The 22,203-nt window shown below is 41.7% G+C and overlaps 1 protein-coding gene across 1 annotated transcript in view; it reads right to left on the bottom strand.

Moving 5' to 3' along the window:
• The window catches only part of ptprsa (protein tyrosine phosphatase receptor type Sa), a 239,000-nt gene that overhangs the window by 93,998 nt on the left and 122,799 nt on the right, over positions 1 to 22,203 (bottom strand). The window contains 3 exon segments of the mRNA XM_029429714.1: positions 18,046 to 18,097; positions 18,099 to 18,188; positions 20,610 to 20,755. Of these exon segments, the coding sequence (XP_029285574.1) occupies positions 18,046 to 18,097; positions 18,099 to 18,188; positions 20,610 to 20,755 (288 nt within the window).

Raw genomic sequence — 22,203 nt, 5'->3', positions numbered from 1 at the left:
CATAAGGAAAGCCTTGTAATCCCGGCTAATTTCTCCATCTTGTTCAGTGAAATACGTCATGTATTTCATTGAACATTGGGAAAGGCAAGTCAATTTGTGGTTACACAGAGCTCTGCAAAACCACCACTTGGTTAAGACACACTGTAACCACCATTAGCCCAGGACTGAATACAAATTGGATTGATTTCACTCTGGCATTCAAAGTACAAGGGTTGTGTATGATGGTAAGATTTAAGCCCCTTTGACTGTCGTTATCGCTACACTTGTTCAAGAACCATCACACTAGCCAGCAGAGATTGTGATATCCTTGCAGCTAACACTCATGCACGATTGAGCAATTATTTCACTGTTAAGAGATGACAGTGTAGTGTGCTCTATGGTTATTGTTCTCCTAATGCAGACTCCCTGTTCTTTTGGGGCAATTAGTCCCATGGGTCAGATCGCTTGACATCTACCCCGACTGGAGCCACAGCAGTGACTCATTCTTAGATGATGAGAGGTGGAGGGAGGGGGGGGGGGGGGGGGGGGAGACTCCCTGAGCTGTAATATGCATCAGAGGCCAAAGGCCACATCACAACTTGGAGAAGATTGACTGACTAAGATGCTGGCCAGTGGCACAGCAGAGGTCACTGTTCATCTGGAGAGCCAATTACCTCATGTCCATTCTGCAGACATCATGGTGGTGTCGTCGACACCCGGGGAGTACTAAACTAAGGACTTTGGGACACACTTAGTTGAGTCACAGTTTGCGAGACGCATAATCTTTAAAGCAGGGTTGGTCTAACCCTAACCCTGCCTTTGAGATAATCCATATTCCATTTTCCACTTTATACAAATAAAACATCAATGACATCATAATGGATTAAATTGAAAATTAAGTCAAAGTCTTCTATGTTCAACCAATGTCTCATGCCATTAAAGTATTTCATCTTCAAAGAATGGCAATATTAGGAAATATGTTACATACATTTTGAAATATAAAATCTTCTGTTGACATATGGGGCAACAGAAGCAAGAACCGGAGGGTCTCAAAACTAAATCCAAACAGGTTACTAACTTAGGCTGACATCAGCAGAGCACAATGAATATTTCAATGCTAGGTTCACAGAGGTACAGGCATTTACACTGTTTTAGGCTCTGTGCTGTATCCTCTCCATCGATTATTAATGGTCACCCCTGTATAATCTCTTTATACCGAGTTCCCCTGAAGCTTAGAAGAGCACTGGCAAGGCTACACTTCACTTTAGAAACTTCAGAACAAGACTGTGCAATATGTTCTCACAAACTCCCTCTTCTGTGTGTCACCAATGATCTATGTATAAGATGCCATAAAAGGTGCTGCACTTTCGTACCCCTCTAGCTAGTTCTGTCTACAAAGAGTAGATCTGGCCTGCTTTCTGGGTGTTACATCTGATGTATGTGATGTTGCTGAGTCCTATCTGTACTTCACATCACATTAACTCTGCCTTCATGGTATGAAAACAGTACAAAGAGGCCTGCACAGACTACAGTAATGAAGCTGGAAACATACACAGAGTAAGTGGATTTGAGACTAATGAAATTAAGCAATTCACAGAGGAATCTGCCTGAAGGAGCAAGTAAGGGCAGAAAAAAGGTGGGGGTACAAACAAACCAACCAAAACAGCAGTAAACAAGAAGCAGGGATGGTGGATTCATAGAGAGACGATGCTATCGTTACAGCTGCTCTGACCTGATACAGCACCGGCAGCCATTCCTGAATATGAATTGCATGTATGCTGGTTACTTACTTCCCCAGGAATAGACTATGATACCATCTTTCCCCCTGAAGCCTACAGGCTCTGTCGATAAAGATGCGGCCATGCAAAAATAAATAGATCACTCATCGAGGGAGTGTTACTTCAGGGTTAGCCAGCCTGAATGTGAAGGGGAGACAGAAACCAATGACATGGGCTGATAGTATCCTAAAATTCCCAAAGGGCCAGTCACCCATAATGGCTTAGCAATTGCATTTCTATGATGTGTACTGGGGGTTTTCTGTGATGATAGATCTTCACAGGCCAAATAGAATCAACGCGTGTGAACTATTGGTCAATGACAACGTCGCTGTTTATTTTGCTGGAAGCAGCCTTTGTCACTTAGACCAATAATCATCCAACTACAGAGCTATGAGACACATGCTGCAGTTACACCCTGCAAGAATAACTATCAAAGTAAGATATTAGTACACTTTTAAATGTTTTTGTTTTATCTGATACACATTCAATCATATTTTGATTTTAAGGATATCAAACAAGCCTCTTCCATTGTGTTACAAAAGAAAAAAACAATCTGCGAATATTCAGGTATGTTTGTTTTAATAGACAAGGTGGAAGCACTTAAAAGATAATTTTAATCTTCCCAGCATGCAACTGATCTCGTTTGTTGGGCCACCTTGTTTGTTTTTTTAAAGTGTCACGGAGCTTTTTTGATGCATCTCATTGCTTTGTAAATTGTCAGCATATGATGATTGGCATGTTTTCAAAGTAGAAGACTGCTTATTTTTTTCACAAGATTGGAAACTATTCAATTTAGACAAGTTTTAAATATCACAAACTGCTCAATGCAGATGTTAATTAGAGTATGCTTTCAAGTAATGCAAGCAGAAGAACTGTAACCTAGGGTTACTGTGATGGAAAACAGTACATGTCCACTCCATGCAACAGCTGGCGTGTTGCAAATCTAAGCCTCATACAGGCTCTAGTCAATCTGATCTAGATTTTGACTTTTGTCGTTCTCTTTGGGTTTTTTTTCAGGTTGGCTTGAGTGCCATCATTATCCATAATTGTCTTTAATTTTGCTTCGCCATTTAATATAATTACACAAGTGACAGGTGCAAAGCCTTTAATCAGCCTTTGGTTAGTTTAGCCACTGCACGGCTGTTAATCTGCGGACTCATGCCTGCTGTTGCATTCTGCTTTCTATCAGGCTAAGTGTGGCCCTCTTAAAAGGTCCGTCCTTTACACTCATTTAACTCTCCTGACTAATCCCACTCTATCCACTGCTACCAAGCCAAACATCTCTTTTCAGTAAGTCTGCTATAGTCCTAACTATACAGATTCCTACAGCTCTATACAAAAGGGCTTTGTGTTTAAATATGCCATTTAGTGACACTTTCACTTTTTCCAAAGTACAGTACAATTATGAATAAGTGGTCCTGATGAAAAATGTAAGTATAACCTTGAAACATCTACTGCTATGCTATACCCAGAATAGCAGCATAGTAACGTAATATTCACCATCTGTTGCAAATGCAATATGTTGTAAAATGTACTTTATAGCACCATGAGTTCTACACCCAATGAGCACCTACCCCTGACCAACACAAAGAGTTAGGGCGGGGCGAGAAAACGATCTTGAAAATTTTCACAATAACTATAATAAATGTAGGAGATTTATTTTTAATAAAGTTAAATTAAGGTAAAACAATACCACCCACAGGCTGTCACGTCTGGTAGAAACCTGCGGCTTTCATAATATGCTTTACCCAATTATCTATATAGTATTACACGTGACACTTAACCCGTGTGTTAGTGCTGTGCTTTACCATGTAAGCTAGTAACTGAACACTAACCCTGAGCGATAGTCCTGAGCATTAGTCAAGATACTATACCGTAAATGGATCTTTATATTATTATACATCCATATTCATGTCTCGTTCTGAGCCATCAATTAGAGAGAGAGAGAGAGAGAGAGAGAGAGAGAGAGAGAGAGAGAGAGAGAGAGAGAGAGAGCTATAGTAATAGAGTGAGGGAAAGAGAGAGAGAGAGCTAAAGTAATATAGAGAGGGAGAGAGGTAAAACCCAACTGGCTGGGACTGAAGCAAATGCTGTGGGGTACTCTACCGTCCCCCGCACCCATTACTCATATTATTATTTTCACTTACTGAAATTATTTAATTTCATCAGCAGCGTAATCAGGTTAACTGATTATCCAGCGCCACATCATAGGCTTTAAGCAGGCCTGTGCATTAATACCACAGAGGGACTGGTGGGGGAGAGACGGGGTGAGGGCAAGGGAAAGGAAGAGCAAGATACAGAAAAGGAAACAGAGGTTAAGATTAGAAGCTACAGGAAGAGAGGTTGAAAATTATAGTGGAAGAGGATGAAGAATACCAATGGCACGCTCTCCTTCACACACATAAGTAGAAGTTTAACTAATGCGCAGACCCGGCTGCTGGGACAATTTGCTCTGCACCTACAACTCGGCCAGACCCTGTTCACATCAAGAAGGCAGGCCAGAGAAAAGAGAAGAGTGTCTGTTTAAATAGGGAGGTTGTGTTGTACAGCTGGGGAACAACTGTATTTTGGGAAGTCTATTTTCTAGAATGGAAGAATGCATGAATGGTCTATGCGTTTTTATATTGGCAAATGCTACGTTTGTAAAGCAGTAACTAAAATGTGGTTAAGGCCCTAATCCATGGTCAGCACAGGGCACCATATCCTCCCCCCCCCCCCAATTGTCAACATAAGAGTCGAGTCTACAAGTAAATATTACCTAACTCAGAGTACGTTCAAGACCATAGACTTGTATTCTTTATGATGTGAATGAGATTAATCTGTTTTGTCTGCACTTGGTTGTGCTGTGAAGTAAAGGAGATAAAAGCCACTTGAAAATATTGTGTGGAATCAGGTGCAAGCTTCTGGTCTTTATTCATACAAACAGCACACCGTTCTGTTTTACTTAGAAGCTTTCTTGTTGATGGTGGGTGATTTGTGGTATACAGCAAAATGTATACCTCCCAACCAAAACATATGAAAGTTTAAGAACATATCTCCAATGCATCACATTCTAAAAATTCTATAACCAATGGAATCCCTGTTGAATTGTTTGAGAAATATACAAAGAGAGTCAGGGGAACAGTGACATAGAATGATCCGGGGACAGAGAAGAATAGCAACACAGGGGAAATCTAATCACAGTGTCTCTGGCCCCAGCACTGAAAGCCCTCTCTGGATAGCCATCTCAGCTGAATAATGGTTATTATACAGCGAGCACTCAACCTCTACCCCCCTGCTCTGTTCCCGGAAAGACGTCTGATGTCCCATTGGTATTCTCCACACCTAGCACATCTAGCCACCAAGGGCAACATTTACATCCAAATATCCGAAATACATCCTGAGTGAAATAGTCTGAAAGATGAGAAATAAAGAGGGGCAGAGGAAGAGAAAGCTTTGCAGCATTGCTTATTTGAACAGCAAAATGAGTTTGTGGGTTAGCGTTTTAGACCATTTTGTTAGTACTAGGCTATATGTGTGTTGTTTACTTTTTGTATACTGTGTGTGTGCTGTATATGCAGATGACACGCATGTCCTGTAAGGAGAAGGTCACAGGCTTGATTTCCAAAGCAGCTGGGTGATATATTAAATCGACCTCGCCTCTTGCTGTTTAACCCTACATTTTACATGGCGAACTTGCAATTTCTTTTAAATGTGAGGGTGACAAGAACTTAAGTCTGGCATTCAAACAGACATTTATGAAGGTTGGAGGTCTGCAAACACTTTCCACACCACCTCCAGTTCCGAACACAGCCCATATTAGGCCACATTCATAAAGCTATCATCACCACTGAGCTAAGTAGCTTGTTTGCCAAAGAAAGACAGTGATAGCAGCCAAGAGGGGGATATTTTGGAGAACAAATGGCAGCAACCACCACAGGTGGCCGCTATGACCACAGTTTTGTCAGATGTGAAAGCCAAAAGAATGGAAAATGGAGAGGAATTAATGGCAAATTGAACAAAGTACAGAAAAGCCTGTTTTTAGATAGCACTAGGCAGGAAACATTATTTTACCCTCAGGCTGAGCAAGGTAAGAGTAGTGCAAAGTTTCCTGTCCATTATAGGCAAAAAAAGGGAACTCAGGTTTTGTCCATATTGGCTGCAATATTTTTCATAACATAAGGTTTCCAACAAGTATGTTTTTAGGAGTTATTTGTGTGTTGTATAAACGTTTTTTTTGTATCGCCTTCGGCATGATGTAAGTAATTATTGCCTGCTGCTCTTTTATTTTATCCAGATTTTAAGATCCAGTCCCCATAAACTCACATACCAATTGGCTGATATGTATACTGTACGTGTACACCTTATACGAGTAGTGATGTGTTTCTTTGATCGAAGCACAGAATGCCTTTACTTTCTCACAATTTATTGAATTAAGAATCAACATTTGCATGATATTACTTTCATTAAAACCCATAAAGCTGCACAATAAAATGTTGCATACATTTGTACCCATATAAAAAATGCAAAATACATTATCATCATTATTTTGTTCCAGCTGTTTCTATTACTTTATCTAAGCACATGTGTTTCACCTGATGAGAAGGTTTTCTCCATGAATGACATGCTGTCTTTGCTCTATCAATGATTTTAAATGCCGAGAGCCAGGGTACAGTCTTCGATAGAAAAACATAAAATACAGGCTGTTTCCCTGATGTGGCGAGCCACCATGATAGACTTATCAAAGACTAGAGAGAGGAGTAATTGTCTAGGACAGCTTGAAATATCCCCTGCCTGCAAGGAGAAGAGGTGGAGGTAAAAAAAAAATAATCATAAAAGGAGAAGAAATTCTGTTTATCCGTCTCAACCGGTAGACGTTTATCAACTTCCCTCCCTCTCTCTCCCTATCCTTTTTCTTGTCAGGCTTCTGAGGCGTCTGGGGACAAGACAGGCGAACTCCAGCGGAGACAGCGGATGAGGCCGGGGCCATTAAAGGAAATGCCTCACCGTAGAAAAACGTCAACCAGTCAGGTCTGGTTTAGTGGTGGGTGGCTTTGAGTGTGTGTGTATGCGTGTGTGTTTCTGTAAGTATTTGTCTGCATTTGTTTGGTAGGGTGGGACTGTGTGTGTAGGCGCAGTGGGCACCTGACGTCAGTTTACTAAACAGTATGTGTGGCAACGGTGCTGTACAAAACTCTCAAACATTGACTTCTGTTGTTTATTTGTTGTAGAGTATGCAATGTATGCCATCTCATCTCAATCACAAAAACAGATCAGCTTTATTCTCCTGAAATACAACCTCCAACCAAGCTACGTGGGAACATGCTCTCCATAATGTAAAGGCCCTTTCATTGCATGCGCCATCCTCACAATGTTGTCACCAAAAAGGTGTTTTTTCATGAAATTCACTCTGGAAATCTGCCTTCTAAGAACCTAATAAGATCTATGTCTTAATTCAAAGCAGATACAGCATGTTCAAGGCTATGGTGTTCTTAGACATACCTGAACAAATGTTTTCAAACATATATATGGTATGTTACATACAAATATATATATATAAAAGAGTGTTCTGTGCTTTTCTGAAGCCAGCAGCTTCATACATTTCACATTTCCTTTTTGCTCCCCATTCACAAGGAAATGAAATGTGTTGATACTGAAATTGCTGTGACTAAGCCAATGTCTGGTTGCTAGACATGTTTTCTTCAGGGATTTTTGCCTGCAGTGTGTAAGGAAAAAAATAGGAGCTAAAACTTATCCACTTACTTCTTCTTCTTCTTTTTTTTTAAACTAAAGTGGCTTGGATACTGTCAGACGATGCAACTAGGCAGCATAACGTTGTGTCATATGTAATTAACGATGACATTGATGAGAAAGCGTACTGGGGGGTGCTTGGACAGCTCAATGAGGCGCAGCAATACGTTCGACAATGAAGTTGAAGTCATAAGCAACTACAAAATAAGTTTTAGAATTCATCATTTAAACAGCCTGTGTGATAACTGAGAATGCTCGTCTTCCCTTGCGCCTTGTCATATGTGTAAAAAGTTGATGTGAAAACCACTGCTTTAACAGGGGGGGGGGGGGGGAGACAAGGTTTATATGGGTGTGAGAACTAAGGCTTGATACTACTGACCTGTGGAGCAAAGGCCTCTCTAAGCTGAGCCGCTGCACTGTGCCATTTCTGCCAAAGCAAATAATCTAAACCAAACAAATACCAAAACTGAGAGTCATTTTAAAAGGATTTCGAGGGAGGTGGATGGAGTAGGTGAGGTGTGAGGTCAGCGGGCCATTAACTTTGTGCGCTAAGCTACTAATGATAGGTTTGGATGCACCTTTAGTGAGCAGAGCACAACAGGTATGAACATGTAGTGGCTGTAAAAATGAAGGCCAGTCATAAGACTGCCTTGCAGTTCCTTAATGTCACTTTGAGATGCCGGGATGACAAGCAGACAAGACAATGAAGGTCACAAAGGATATGGGCCTTCACCAGTGAGAGAACAGTTGGAGGGTTGGATAAATAGGTCACTTATAAAGATTACAAGACCGAGAGATTGTGGGTGTAATGTTGATAAGATGGGTAACAGGAAAGACAGTTAGAAGAAAGAGTGGACTACAGAGGACTCCAGCTGTAATTTCACCATCATTTCCTGGAGTAAAGCAGCTTTTGACAGAGAAATTGGTGAATGGTCAACCTTTCTACTCTATCAGTAAAAGGAACCTGCAAAAACATTAAAATAAAAGGAAAAACACATACAGTACATAGTGTACCAAAGCAAAAAACTATTTCCCCTTCAGATGTAACAACCAAGTGTCAATCATCGGAGGCTGAGCAGTGGCTATGCGGAAATGCCAAAAACTTCGCTCCAAAAGGGAGCAATCACCATAGACTAAAATGCCCAACCACTTGCCGTCTGCTCTGCTGCGTCACCCGGGCCCACCTAAATTGCCCAGACGACAACCAATCCGAGATTTAGACGCTTGCGTCACTCCCAAGCGGGTCGACCACTTCAAGCTTCTCAGAGGCACTTCAGAAATCTATGGGATGGAGTGGAGACTACGTCCATATTGTATACAGTCTATGGTAACAAATCAATGATGCCCTCATTTACACAGAGATATGATGCTTAAACTGAACTCCATGTATTTCAATGGAAGGATGTGACAGAAAATGTGGGTGTAGGAAAGACAAAGGCTTCAGCTACACATGTTGTAAGTGGCGTTGCCCTTTAAGGATCAAGGAGCACAATGTTCCTCAAATATGAACAGCTGCGGTAGGATCTGGGCTGCACTCCAGAACACACGCTTTGTTACCATGAAGAAGTCCTGGATAGCATCTTCCAACTGGCCTCTCTCCGACTGCTATTTCCTTCACACTCTATAGGAATAATCATGCAGTTAAGCTTGCCATCCAACTTTTACCATAAGAAGCGTAGGCATGGCACTTGTGAAGCATGCATGACTATAAGTCTTATCAACTCTGCCAATCCTGCAGGGCCCAAAACCCAGACCTCCGCGTTGTATGACTTCAGCCACCTGAGCTGGTGGTTCATGCATATGCATGAAGCTGGTGGTCCAGGCCATATCCCTTTGCTCTTCTTTATGCATGAGTTGGGACACTCCAAAGGTCATCAGTCGCAACCGTTTCCACAGGAACCACCTCTTTGTCCCAACTCTCATTCCCTACTTAAGTGTGGAGCGTCCAACACTATCCTAGTTTGGATTGTTGAGTTGATACCTGCACAGTATATCTACTGTTTCAAAATTAAATTATCTTGCCAGATTAACTAGAAGCTGTTGTAGGCAAAGCAAATCCCATTTCCAGCTGCACTGATAATCCAAATGCATATGAATATGAATATGTGCATGTACTCAAAACAGCAGTAATTGCAGAGAACCGATTTACATTTTCTGAGTCATCCCATAAAATCATATAGGACCAAAATAGTGGCGCAAATTTAACAAGTATTAAAACTGATTTTGAATTTTAAATGATGTGTTATTATTATAGGTATATTACATTATAATAGATATATTTTGTATAGCCATCAGATAGAGACATTTGTTGTATTTGGGTCTTTACACATAGAAGGTTAGAGAAGAAGATAGCTTCTTTTATAGAGAGAAAAAAAGATAAAACCACTCTGCTTTTCCACTATCGGTTTCTCACTAAGGAACAGACTATGAAAATGACCCGATATGTGAGGAAACGTAAGGGTATCTACTGCAACAGGTTGAAACACCGGGGCAATCAGCCCAGTGAGTGCTTATCATTGTAAAAGCGTCTCGGAGACACTGATCTTTCAATTTAGTCTCTTGGACAACTCATTGCTGCAACAAAGGATCCAAACTTTCTAGCCAGAAGTAAACCAATCAGCCAGACCCTAACACCCCTTCTGGTTGTCCCTTGCTCTCCATCTCCTTGCCTCTTCATCTCTTCCTTTTTTTCATCCTTTTTACTCTACCCCAGTGTCTTATATTGGCTGTGGCCAGATGTCTCGGGTGGCCAGGGTCGCTCTACTTGAGCAGGAATTATATGAAATTGATGGTGAAGGTTCAGGAGCCAGCCAACCCTGGCTAGAGGCAAACTCCTTCCACGTATTCCTCTCCATCAGAACCCCATCTTTTCTCTCACTCACCTTTATCTTTCTTGCTACCACTCAGCTTGTGTCCCCTTATTCATCCCTCAATCACACATGATTACTGCATTACAGGTTCTGAGGATCAAAGGATTCAGAGGCCATAAACTCTCATCTGAGTGAATTTCCTCTGGAGGGAACTTTTTTCTAAAAGAGAGAAAGACGGAGTGAGAATGACAGAAGGCTGACAGAAGGCTGGCAATAGACTGGAAAGCACACAAATGCCAATATGGAGGTATGAAGTGGGGCAGGGGCAGGGACAGGGTAAGGGAATGGTGGCGGGAAATATCTTTTTCAAGAATGGAAAGGAAGTGCCAGTCGCTGAAGGACAACAAAGGGAATAATTCTGAGGAAAAAACTTCTTAAGCCTCAAATGAGAGATCGGGGACACAAAAGCCATCCATGCCTGCCCTCTACTATGAAGTGCTAAAAAGAAGTAGCATCTCATAAGCACCATAACAAAACAAAACAAGAAATGTCCTGCACACATAATCCTCCTGAAATGCAAGAGCCAAATAACCACACAAAGATCCTGAAATGTTAGTTATTGTGCACATGCACATACAGGGAGAGCCTACGGTTTACCATTTGCAGGCGATTTCATTCTAGCTGATAACAGGGGCCTCATTCAAGAATGGTTTCCGATTGGTGTAGATCTTCACAGCTAGAAACAAATGTATTATTTACTGGTGGAGTGCGGTTTGGGAAAGAGAGTTGATTTGTTTTTTCATGGACAAGCTAAAGATAAGTAACAACTGAGAGCGTACATAGCTCGATGTGGACCTGGTCACATGAGGTAAGTCATGGTCTCAGGCTCCGTTAAGAGAGTCCTGCCGTTGTTGTCACTCTTTTATCGTCACCATTTTAAGAACATTTTCACCCAAGTGGCATAGAAGTATACCCATTTTAACCAAGGCTGTCCTGGCTAGTACATGCAAACTTTGACAGGTATACCAGCAGAACACATGTGGTCAAGATGCAAAAAAAAGCACTTTGATGTGTAAAAAGACATTACAAGTCTTCTTAGAATTCGATTTTTTATGTTTTTTACATTGAGGCTACGAGTGTGCAGCTCATCTCCATTGTTGTCCCAGTCTAGTAGCCATGGACTCATTGCCTTGAACTCACAAGTACAACAAATGTACAATGGTATATAGGAATTGTAGTATTTCTTGTACTAGTGTGTTCTTCCTTCCCCCCCCCCTTTGCTGTTCACTTTTTTCTGCATTTCCCCCCTTATCTTTCTTGCTCTTGCTATACAGTGGGTGTACCGAGAGTAGTGGAAGAGGGCAAAGGTCATCTCAGAAGCAGGTGGTAAGGAAGAGGAAGAACAGCCAGATATGTTGCTGATACTGACAAGCTTATTCCTCACTGTCTCATTACAGGGCAGCCACTGCCTGCCTGCCCGCCGACTCTCTCTCTCTTTCTTTGTATCCATTTTTCTCTCTCTCTCTCTCTCTCTCTCTCTCTCTCTATCTCTCTCACACACTCACACACACTTAAATACACCACAAATACACATCATGAGACTAACTCTGTCTCTCATACACACACACACACACACACACACACACACACGCACACACGCACACACGCCTGTTCATGTTTCACTATGTGTCTTATTAATTTTTCATCCAGCCTGTCTGATGCCCTGGACTCACCTCTTCCTTTGAAATAAATACAAAAAAAAAATAAGCATTCAACCCTTCAACGCCAAAACAGCACGGTATTAGCACTACAAAGAGAAAAGCCAGAAGAAAAACTGACCACGGGCAAATCAATGCAAAAGGAAAATGTAAATGTAAAAACAGAAAAACTTGCATCTGCAAAAAGTAAGTTTCAGGAGAAAAGAGTTTTCTCTTTAACAGCCATATATTTGTAAGAAAATGTAAAACTTAGTTGTAAGACCATGGGGTCATTAACGGACTCAAGGGGAATATTCCACAAACCTAAATGTGTATTTGTGCGGAAGCTTGTTAGATACGTACAGGGAATACTGATGAAATGAAAAGCAAGGAGGAGAAATATTCTCCATTTTTCTGTCTTATCGCTCTCATTTCTGAAACTGTCTCTTCCTCTCCCTCTTAGCCTGGACTCAAACTTGAAAAATCCAAAACAATTTTGGAATCGGATTGCATCACACACATGGATGAATCGTGCTTTTTCTTAACTCTGATTGCAAACACATGCACACTAAAATAATATGTGACGATCAGAACAGTATGCCTAACATAACCTAACGTTATGCGAGGCTTACCTTCCCCAACCTCCTTTCTTTCCCTACTCCTCTCTCTATCTTCGCCTTAGTATTGCTCATTATAGCTGAGGTTGCATTCAAGTATTTCAAAGCAAAGTTTAGTCATTTTACTCAGTACAACAAAAGCATTTTAATGCTTAGGTATAATATTTCTGGCTACAAAAGGACTTGAGCGAAATTAGGGACTAAAAATCATCTTCCCATTATGTAGTATGCTCTGCACTTCTGTGCATTTAGAAAGCAAATTGTTCTGTATGTGTTCCAGCCTTCCCCTGCAGAGACGGATCTAAATTTGTATTTTATTTCTCTGCAGTTTGTATAAAATCGACTTGATAAATGGCTGTATCGCACACATACACACTAGTGATTAAACGCTCCAACAGGGTACTTTCTCTGTCACACACACACACAAACACATTGAAATACATAGAAAGAAGATTGGTAGAGACAGACCAGAGAGAACAACTGTGCAAAAGAGAAACCGAGAGGAGAGAGTCTAGAAATAATGGTAGAGATATTGTGTGAGAGAAACAGAAAAAGGTAGATGGAGAACAGAAAGTAAAGGTGAAGACAGGAAATAGAATGTCTTTAGGCTTGGCCCGGAGCCACAACTGGTTGAAAGGTTGATTGGTCTCCGTCCCTTTAACTTTTCACTTCAGTTCTCCTTCCCTCTTGCTGCTGCTCAGCTTTTTCCCCCATTTCATCATTGCACCTGGTTCTGCCTCACACCCCCATTTCATCCTTCTTTTTATGAACACTTGTCTCGTGATCTGTGCACAGACTGTGATCTGTGCACAGACTGTGCATGTATCAGGATCCAGAAGCCCATTAAAATTCATCATCACCTGCTCCTTTACAAGAGAGTGGCCAATTAGCAGACAGCCTGATCAAATAGTAGGCATGCTACACCCCCAACTGCCCTCTGAGTAATGGTGGGTGCGTTCCCAAACCTGACCAGCACGGTGTGGCAGATGGGCGGAGTTTCCAGGCAACTTAAAACTAAGCAAATGAAACGACAGATGCAGCTTGTGTTTATCTGAATCCATGTGCAGCAAGAAAACAAAACCTGACATGTACAAACAGCACAATAAACAATGAAACTGGTAAACATTTCATGCTAACAGGGTTTGACATGGCTGAATCCAAATAGAAATGCTATTGCGTTCTCTATGCCAACAAATGTGAACCGAAAGCTGTGCTCAAAGTCTGGCACGAGTGAGATTTATACAGATTGCATTTACCCTTTGCAGACTTTCATTTTACATGTATACGTTGCCCATCTGATATTTACCTGGCTGTTTCTCCTCTATCTTAGAACAAATTATAATCAAAAAGAGGCTTTTACCAGAGAAAGAAGAGGAGGAGGGTTTGGACACGAAACTAAAGAGAAAAGAAACCCTGAAACGTATATACTGTATGAACTATATCAGTGCTGTGGATTAAAACCAGACTTGCAACTTGGCATACATAGAGAAAAAGCAAAATTATTGGAACGTTTCGGGAGAGAGTAAGAGAGTGATGAGAGACAGAGAGGGGGATGTTTGATTGGTTCCACCTGGTTGGGAGTGGCAAAAGAAAATAAGCAGCATGTGAGCGTAACTTTGTGGGTGAGTGCACACAGGTGCACGACTTAAAATGAAGGTCATGGCCAGGTCTGGTATCTAGCACTCATATAAGGCCAAACCAGAGAAGTGTGTGTCCATGTGTGTGTGAGTGTATCAGAGGTGAGTCTCCGGTGCCTGCTGGTTCAAATAGCCCAGAGCATACTTATAAATGTTACTCCACATGAAAAAACTGCCGCTCCATGGCTTCATCACTGAGGTTTGATTCAACAGACATGATTATTTCTGCTTTGAGAGCAGCTCTGCATAACTGTGATCTGAATGGTGTTTTAAGTTTTGTTTTTTTAACACACGGATAGACACCTCATAGTTACAACTTCTTCGACTGAATCTCATCAATGACTGTTTTTGCTTGTTGGGATGCCGCAGGGGAGAATCTATTTGCCACAATTATCACAGGGCTAAAGACTGCAGCAGTCTGAAATACAAGCACACAAAGTGGAATAACTCCACATGAAGTCCCCCCAACAGCATGAGCTGACAGTATCCCAGTGGCAACTTTGCCTTCATTTCGACATTCTACAACACACAAAACACAAAACAAAACAGGCAAATTCTCAAAAAAACATTGTTAAAAAAAAATGCTTTTCCCATGACAAAGAACGCAAAGCAAGCTGCAAGTTGAGTCAGATCTCAAGAGTGTGCTTCATACGCTTGTCAGTCCCTCTCCAAGGATTCCCAGAGGACTGTGTGCAAGTCTTAGTGGAGCCAGATGGCCCCCATCTTAGGTATTCAGCTGAGGCAGTGTAGCAACGGCCAAGGAGGTGTCACAGTCGATGCTAAACGCACCCTGCCATTGCCACCAACACGCGCACTCAAGCGCATACACACAAACACGGAGACAACAGAAGAGAAGGTGGCGTTGTGTCGCTGGAGATGTGGTTTGAGTTTAGCCCGTCTGTAACGTCTTTTCTATGAATAAATGTCTGTGGATTTGTTAAGTGAATGTTTCAGAATGTTTGTATCCTGCTGCATGTTTTTAGTAGACGTAAGTCAGGGTGTGATCAGTATGTGTATAACGTGCGTGCACATCGCTGGTATGTGTGCATATCTTTATCAGTGCAGAGCCCAGATGCTGTCATGGCAGATGAGTTTGCGCGAGGATAGCAAAAGCCAGTGGACTGGCGCACTTCTGTGTGTGCATTTGTTCTGAACAGGGGACGATGCAAATATTCATATGCGTGTGCCTGACTATGTGGATTGCTGCTATTTTGAGTGATTCTAGTTCTCAAATTGGAAGTATTCATGATCGTGATGTGTTCAGCGAGAGTCATGAACCTTTATTAGTAAGTGTGTACCCATGCACGCATTACCTTTATGTACAAGCCATGCATGTACTTTTAAATGTATGTTATTCTCTTTGTTAGTGGGAGCGTTTGTGCATGCATCTGGATTTTCCCACAAATGAAAGCAACAGCTTTCCAGCCAAGTCACCAATCGTGGCGGCCCATTTTTTGCATCTCCAGATCCCACACCACAACCCCTCTGTTTACTGTGGATGTGTCCCTTGTGCCTTGTCCTATATCCCTTAATCCTTTGCCCCGGTTCCAAGAACTCAGGTTCGGCTATTGTCCTCCTCACCTGTTCTACACTGCCAACCGTCCGCAACACCACCTGTTGTCTGCTTTCATCTTTGGCCAACTTTTCTCATTATTTTTTCCTTATGTGTTCCTCTGGGTTGCTCCAATTCCATCTCTACTTGCATTCTTTCCCTTAATTCGCCCTAAAAAAAAATCTCACTTTCTACCCATTTTCACTTCACCCTAAACACTTTTCTCCATCCTATCATTTGTGTGTTTCCTTCAAATTAAATGATATCTGTGTTCTCTCATATTTTCTCTCTCTATATGTTTTCTTATTTCCTTTCTAATGCGTTGATGCAGGGGGGGACCTGACCTCATTAAAGATGGAAAACAGAGACGGTAACGCTCTCCTCCTCAGCTGCTCGTCTTGCACCTTCACCCCCCTCTTCATCACCACTTTCATCCCTCCTTCAGTCTTGCCTGGACAGGAGAGCTGCTGTCTTCCTCTAGGCTCCAGAGGAAACCTTGTCGAGCTGATTCCAATAACTTTTCATTTTCCCTCTGCTCCTGTGGACCGCCTGGGTCTTGTCCTGTGCTCTTTCACACAACTACACACACTGATGTGCACATGCCTGGACTTGTAGCTTAAAATGTGGTCTGCTTGTTCCTTTTTTCAATTGCTTTTTTTTCAATCTGTCTGCGTCCACTGTTTCTTTGTAAAGGACATTCCGGAGATTATTTTCACAGCACTCCTAAATAAATTGGGTTCTGACTATGAATAACACATGTTATATCAACATAAGTGTTTTGAGCATGAAACTACTGACGAAGACTGGAAGTTTGATTTGTAGAATGCCATAAAAATGCTACAAGATTCTACAAGCCAATTTTGGATTAAAGAGTCCAAGAAATGGCTGCTCAATGTACATCACTCCAGGAAATGGCATTAGTAGAATTGCCAATGGGGACATTCATGTATATTTGTAAGTCTAAGTACCACATTTGAAATTATATCAAGTTTTGAAGGGCACCTGAGGCACTCACACACCCCCTAGCACCCAACAGCATGCTATCAGGATGGGGGGGTTTGTTGCTAACAATAACTAACCCAGGATGCTGGGCCAGGCTTCCAAACCCTGGTCCAACACCCCACCCCACCACACTGCCTGTGGATTTGACAGCCAGGAAGGCCTAGCTTATGTGCTGCCAACCAGCCAGCAATAGCTCAGCTTCATCCAGCCCTGGAAATATGGCAGATGGCGGCAGGAGAGAACAGAAGAGAAGGCAAGGGGTGTGTGTGTGTGTGGTGTGTGTGTGTGTGTGTGTGTGTGTGTGTGTGTGTGTGTGTGTGTGTGTGTGTGTGTGTGTCTATGTATCTGAGGCAGACAGAGACAGGTAGAACGAGAGAGAAGAAAGCGGGAGTGTGTGACCACATGGTTGCTCGCCTATAATACCGTCCTCCGTGACCTCTAAGCTAGAGCTAAAAAATAAATACAAATAGCATCTATAGGAGCAGATCAATAAAAGGTCCACAACATTCAGCTGTTTTGTTATTTTACACCTGCTTATGTGCGGGAGTGTGCGTCTCCAGACACATCTGTTCACTACTGTGCCCTGACTGTGTGTGGGTGACCAATCAATCTTTTTCATTCAGGGAACCTATGGGTTTCCATTATGGTTAAATAGAGGTTCAGCTCTTCCATGAATAGATAGCTGATTAGTTTCATCAAATTGATGGATCCTTGATAAACAGCCTTCATACTGTCCATCTGCTGACAGTGAATATGAGTCTATTTTAGGCACAAAAGCTTTAAGAGATTATCCACCACATTTTCACATATATTAATTTGGCTTCTCTAGTAATGACCCATAAATGATTAAGCTTGTATAGTAGTACTTAGCAAATAAAAAGCTTTTACCAACATCAGGTAGGTCTTTAGCATTAAAACTCAGCACAAAGGAAGACAATGTGTGTATGTTTCTAAAATAGTGAAATCTAATACAATCACTAAGTTGTGAAGTAAAATATTTTATGAAACTCATGACCCAGCTGAGAAAGCTTTTAGAACTCAAGCCAAAATAGCTAAGCGGACAAAAACTAGAACACTACCAGCAAAAAATCCAAGCAAAGTACAACCCTCGCTCACTGGCAAGTGCAGTACAAAAACTCTAAGGCAAGATGTCATAACAAACCAGAGGAGCTCATGGACGTCCACTTTAATGATTTATTTTGTAGTTACCCCTCTGCACACTGTTTCATAATGCAGGACTCACCTCGGATGATGGACAGCTTGGCATTGACAGTAATCTCGGCCTCGCTGTTCTCAGGCAACGCATTCATAGATGTTCTCGTCACGTGGCGCTCTGAGAGGCTGGATTCTGAGTACGGCGCCGGCACCCTCATCGAACTCAATGGTCTGTAGGGTAGAGTAAATAATAAGGTTAGGTTAGAAAGATGTGGGATTCCAACAGTATTAACAGTTTTGAACTTAAGGAGGATGAGTTTGGTGTAATTGTTATCTTTTAAAAAACAATATGTAACTCAGCTAATTAATTCAGCTTCTCAAAATGTATCCTAAACTTGACCCAAAACCAAAGACATAGAACACTTTAGTAGGAAATATTTAAAAAATTTAGTAGGATACAAGAAATCTTTAGTAGGATAGTTGCAATGTTTTTTTTCTTTGGTTCTCATAAATACAGAACTATAAGGAAACACACACACACACACGCACACACACACACACATACACACACACACACGATGTGCTGTGCTCACTTTTTCATCTCTTGTTTTTATCTGTAATTATGCCCTTTGTTCTCTGTAAACCACGTTGTTTTGAGCCTTGTTGAAAGCGCTTCTCAAAAACAATATCAGACTACACTCAGAATGCAACAAGTGCTGAGAAAAAGAGAAGAAGAAATCTGTAGTAATAAAAAAAAAATGACTAATTTTCAAAAATGATCACATTTAAGAAAATCTACGTCAACATTAACACCCTTTATGTTTGAATCATCAATATATCCTTTATGTGTATCAAAAACGATGAAATCTACTCACAGTAACATAAGGCATTTTTAAATACATTTTTAATAAAGTATAAAGTGTTCTTTTTTGTGTTTGCATCATTCAAGTATAACAATATGCAATCCTAGTATGACTAATAAAGCATCACTCTACATATATTTTTAGACTATTTATACGAATTAACTGCCAATTTCACAAAATTAAGACGTCACTTTTTCCTAACTGGACATCAGCATCCTGGAGTTTTAGATGTTAAATCGATATAGTACATCTGAAATAGTCTGGACTTCTACCACTTTTTAATTTAACCACTCAATCCAAATCAGTTTCCTCGTTACGGACACGAGAACTACTTTAAAAAGGTTCAAAATGTGTCTTTAATCTAAATTGTGATGCCAGTGGGTGTAGCTGACAGTAGGGCAGTTATGACATAGTAGTTACTGAAAGTGGCCAACATCTGAAAGCCACAAGTTTGATCTTCCTGGAAACCAAAAAAATCAACAGCCACGTATCCTGCGGCAAGAAGCAGGACCTCAAGACTAAAGTGAGTAAATTACCAGAATTTAAACGCTGGCATTTCTGAACCAATTACCCTTTCCTTATAATAAAGCCAGTCATTTTACAAGCTAATCTCTTTTGCTCTAATTTCAAATGGATGACGTGTTAGAGAAGATGGCCAGCCTGTCTGCCAGTCTCACATCAAGCCTACTTTTCCAACATCTATTCCTCAGAGGAACTTACATCATCTCGATGAAGGGTTCGCTGCTGAGATCTCTAAGCAAAGCATGACTTTGAGATGCAAGTACAAATCTTCAGCAGCCCTGCCGCTCCGCTGCTACTCGTCTCAGGGCTGAGCCACTAATTAGGCTAAAAACACTGCAGAGCATGGCATCATGATCGATATCAAAGCAGCTGTAGAGAGGGTAGAGTAGGGGGGGGGAAATCATAACTACTTCAAAACCCCTTTGCAAATTTTTTAATTTCATTCTAAACGAAGGAAGAGGAGAGTCCGTTCTGGCGGCTCCTTCGCGCCCTTGGCTTTGTTTCCCACTTAGCATGCAGAAGAAGAGAACGTACAAACACAACTTGTCTTTGTATTTTTGTCCTCCGTTGAGATTCTGCTTCTCCCACTGTTGATGTTGTTGTCATTTTTTTTTTTTTTTTGCTTTTTAGCCCCCTCCCCTGTGGTTTTCTTCATGCTGCAGCATGTGCATGTCTATCTCTGTGCACTGCAGTCGTTAACGAAAGCAACTTTTTAATTAAGAGACACTGAGCATCAATCAAGACTTTTTAGAGATGCCATCTGGGACTCCTGCCGAGAACTGAACAACAAACATCATGAATAACGCACAGACAGACGCATTCACACAGACAGGGCGGTATGCAGAAAAAAGAACCAGTCCGGTACAGAATGTGACAAAGGAGACAGAGTCAGTCAAGTGCAAAGAGGACAGAGAGGGATGAATGAGAGAGTTCTGCATTGCGTTACTGGGCGACTGTAGCCAATGGTGAACCTGCACATTGCTCGGAGGATAGAGAGGCCGGTCCATGAAAAGTTGTTGTCCAGAACTATTTGTGAAACTTGTTGGTGAAGAAAGCAAACAAAAACACCTTTTATATGTTTTCTAAGACTCAGCTGTAACAGGAGACTGTGCTTGTGATGTGTGTTGGAAAAGAATGTGTCGGCAAATTAAGGTTCAAAAGAGTGACATGTATAGTACTTTAGTGTAGTGTTGCATGACATTTTAGTAACAGGACAGCAACAGCACCTGTAGAGTGCAGCAGTGAGCGGCGGGGCTCATTGACTCACCTCTATACGCTGGGAGTTGACCTTCTTGCCTTTCTTGTTCCAGCTAACCCTCGGCTTGGGGTCACCCGTCGCCTGGCACACGAAGGAGACCACGCCCCCTGAGACGCCAATCTGGTCGACGGGAACTTTAGTGAACCGTGGTGATGCTAGGGGAAGACAAGGCAAGGACAGACAGAGAGAGAGAGAGACATTAGCATAAGCGATAAGACACATGTTGCACCACTGATAGCTAACTCAGTTATTTTCAAAGCAGCGTTAAATAATCAGGATTACATTTCCTGAAAAAGGACAGACCACCAAATGCTTATTTCCACACGCAAGTCTATATAATGCCACACAATCCCACACTTTCCGTTTCACCCACCCTTTCTTTATCTTATTCTCACTCTGTACCACACACCCACACTGTTCTGCAGCAGAGCAACAGTCTTGGAATATAATAAATAATGGGAGACAGCCAGTTTGAGTTTTAGAGAGAGAGAGAGACAAAATGAAAAGCTAGATAGACAGTCAGAATAGATGGACAAACAGCATATCAAGTGTCCCTAACTGTAGGATTTGGCCATTGAACCTGATTTTTTTGGTCTGTGAGAGAGCAGCCTGTTAACTACTGGGTCACAACGTCATCTTAAATCACCTCCCGCAGTACACACTCAGGTTGAATTGAAGAACTGTTCCTCAACTAGCACCATGATTTCTGTGTAATTCTGTGTGTGAATCAATCACGGCGCTGTGAATTTATATGTCGATGTTGTACCAAGATGCCGGGAGCACAAAGATCTCTCCGCAGGGAAAATCAAGTCTGGATTCTACCAGTAGAGAAGCAAACCTTGTTTGATAGAGTAAAGCATTGACAAAGCCACCGTCAGTATTTCAATTCTCACTTCGACCACACATACTAAAAATGTATGCGGTCAAATAATTGAGTCCAGAGCCCAACAAGCCTGATATAAAGAGAGCGAGAGAGAGAGAGAGAGAGAGAGAGAGAGAGAGAGAGAGAGAGAGAGAGAGAGAGAGAGAGAGAGAGAGAGAGAAAACAGAGTCTCCTGGGGAACTCGTTAAATCTGAATCATACAGATATGTGGGGATGATCAAACGGCCAGCGCATAACGTCAAATTAATAATTAAGGGACCATGGGCCGACACCAGTCTCGAGGCACTGCTAAACACATATGAAGGAGAGTTCCTGCATTTATTATCGGGTAAGGAGAGATAGAGGGTGGATATTATAGAGACAACCAGGCAAAGAGAAATAGTGTAGGACAAGGGAAAGGAAAAGAAGAAGGGTGAGTGTACTGCTTCAGGAAAGCGGAGGCACCGCATGCAAAGTTCATCTCACCGCCCCCAACTGACAAGCCAAATATTTCTGACGCAAACATTACAGCATGTCAGAAACACAAACTGGTTTAACTTGTGGTTGGTTATTTTTCACACTTTCCTCAAATAGCTGGATTTCTTTCTTTTTTTTAAGTAGAAGAGATGTGCACACATTATAACTAAAACGTGTTCCTGCTCTGCTTACAAGCGTGCGCCAGTGTGAGACACACTTAACCTTGGGTTTTACAAGCTTAGATGTCTGCGAAGGCAAGATTAT

This window comes from Cottoperca gobio, chromosome 4 (genome assembly GCF_900634415.1).
Source record: "Cottoperca gobio chromosome 4, fCotGob3.1, whole genome shotgun sequence".
Taxonomy (NCBI): domain Eukaryota; kingdom Metazoa; phylum Chordata; class Actinopteri; order Perciformes; family Bovichtidae; genus Cottoperca; species Cottoperca gobio.
This window is presented reverse-complemented; position numbering and strand designations above follow the sequence as displayed.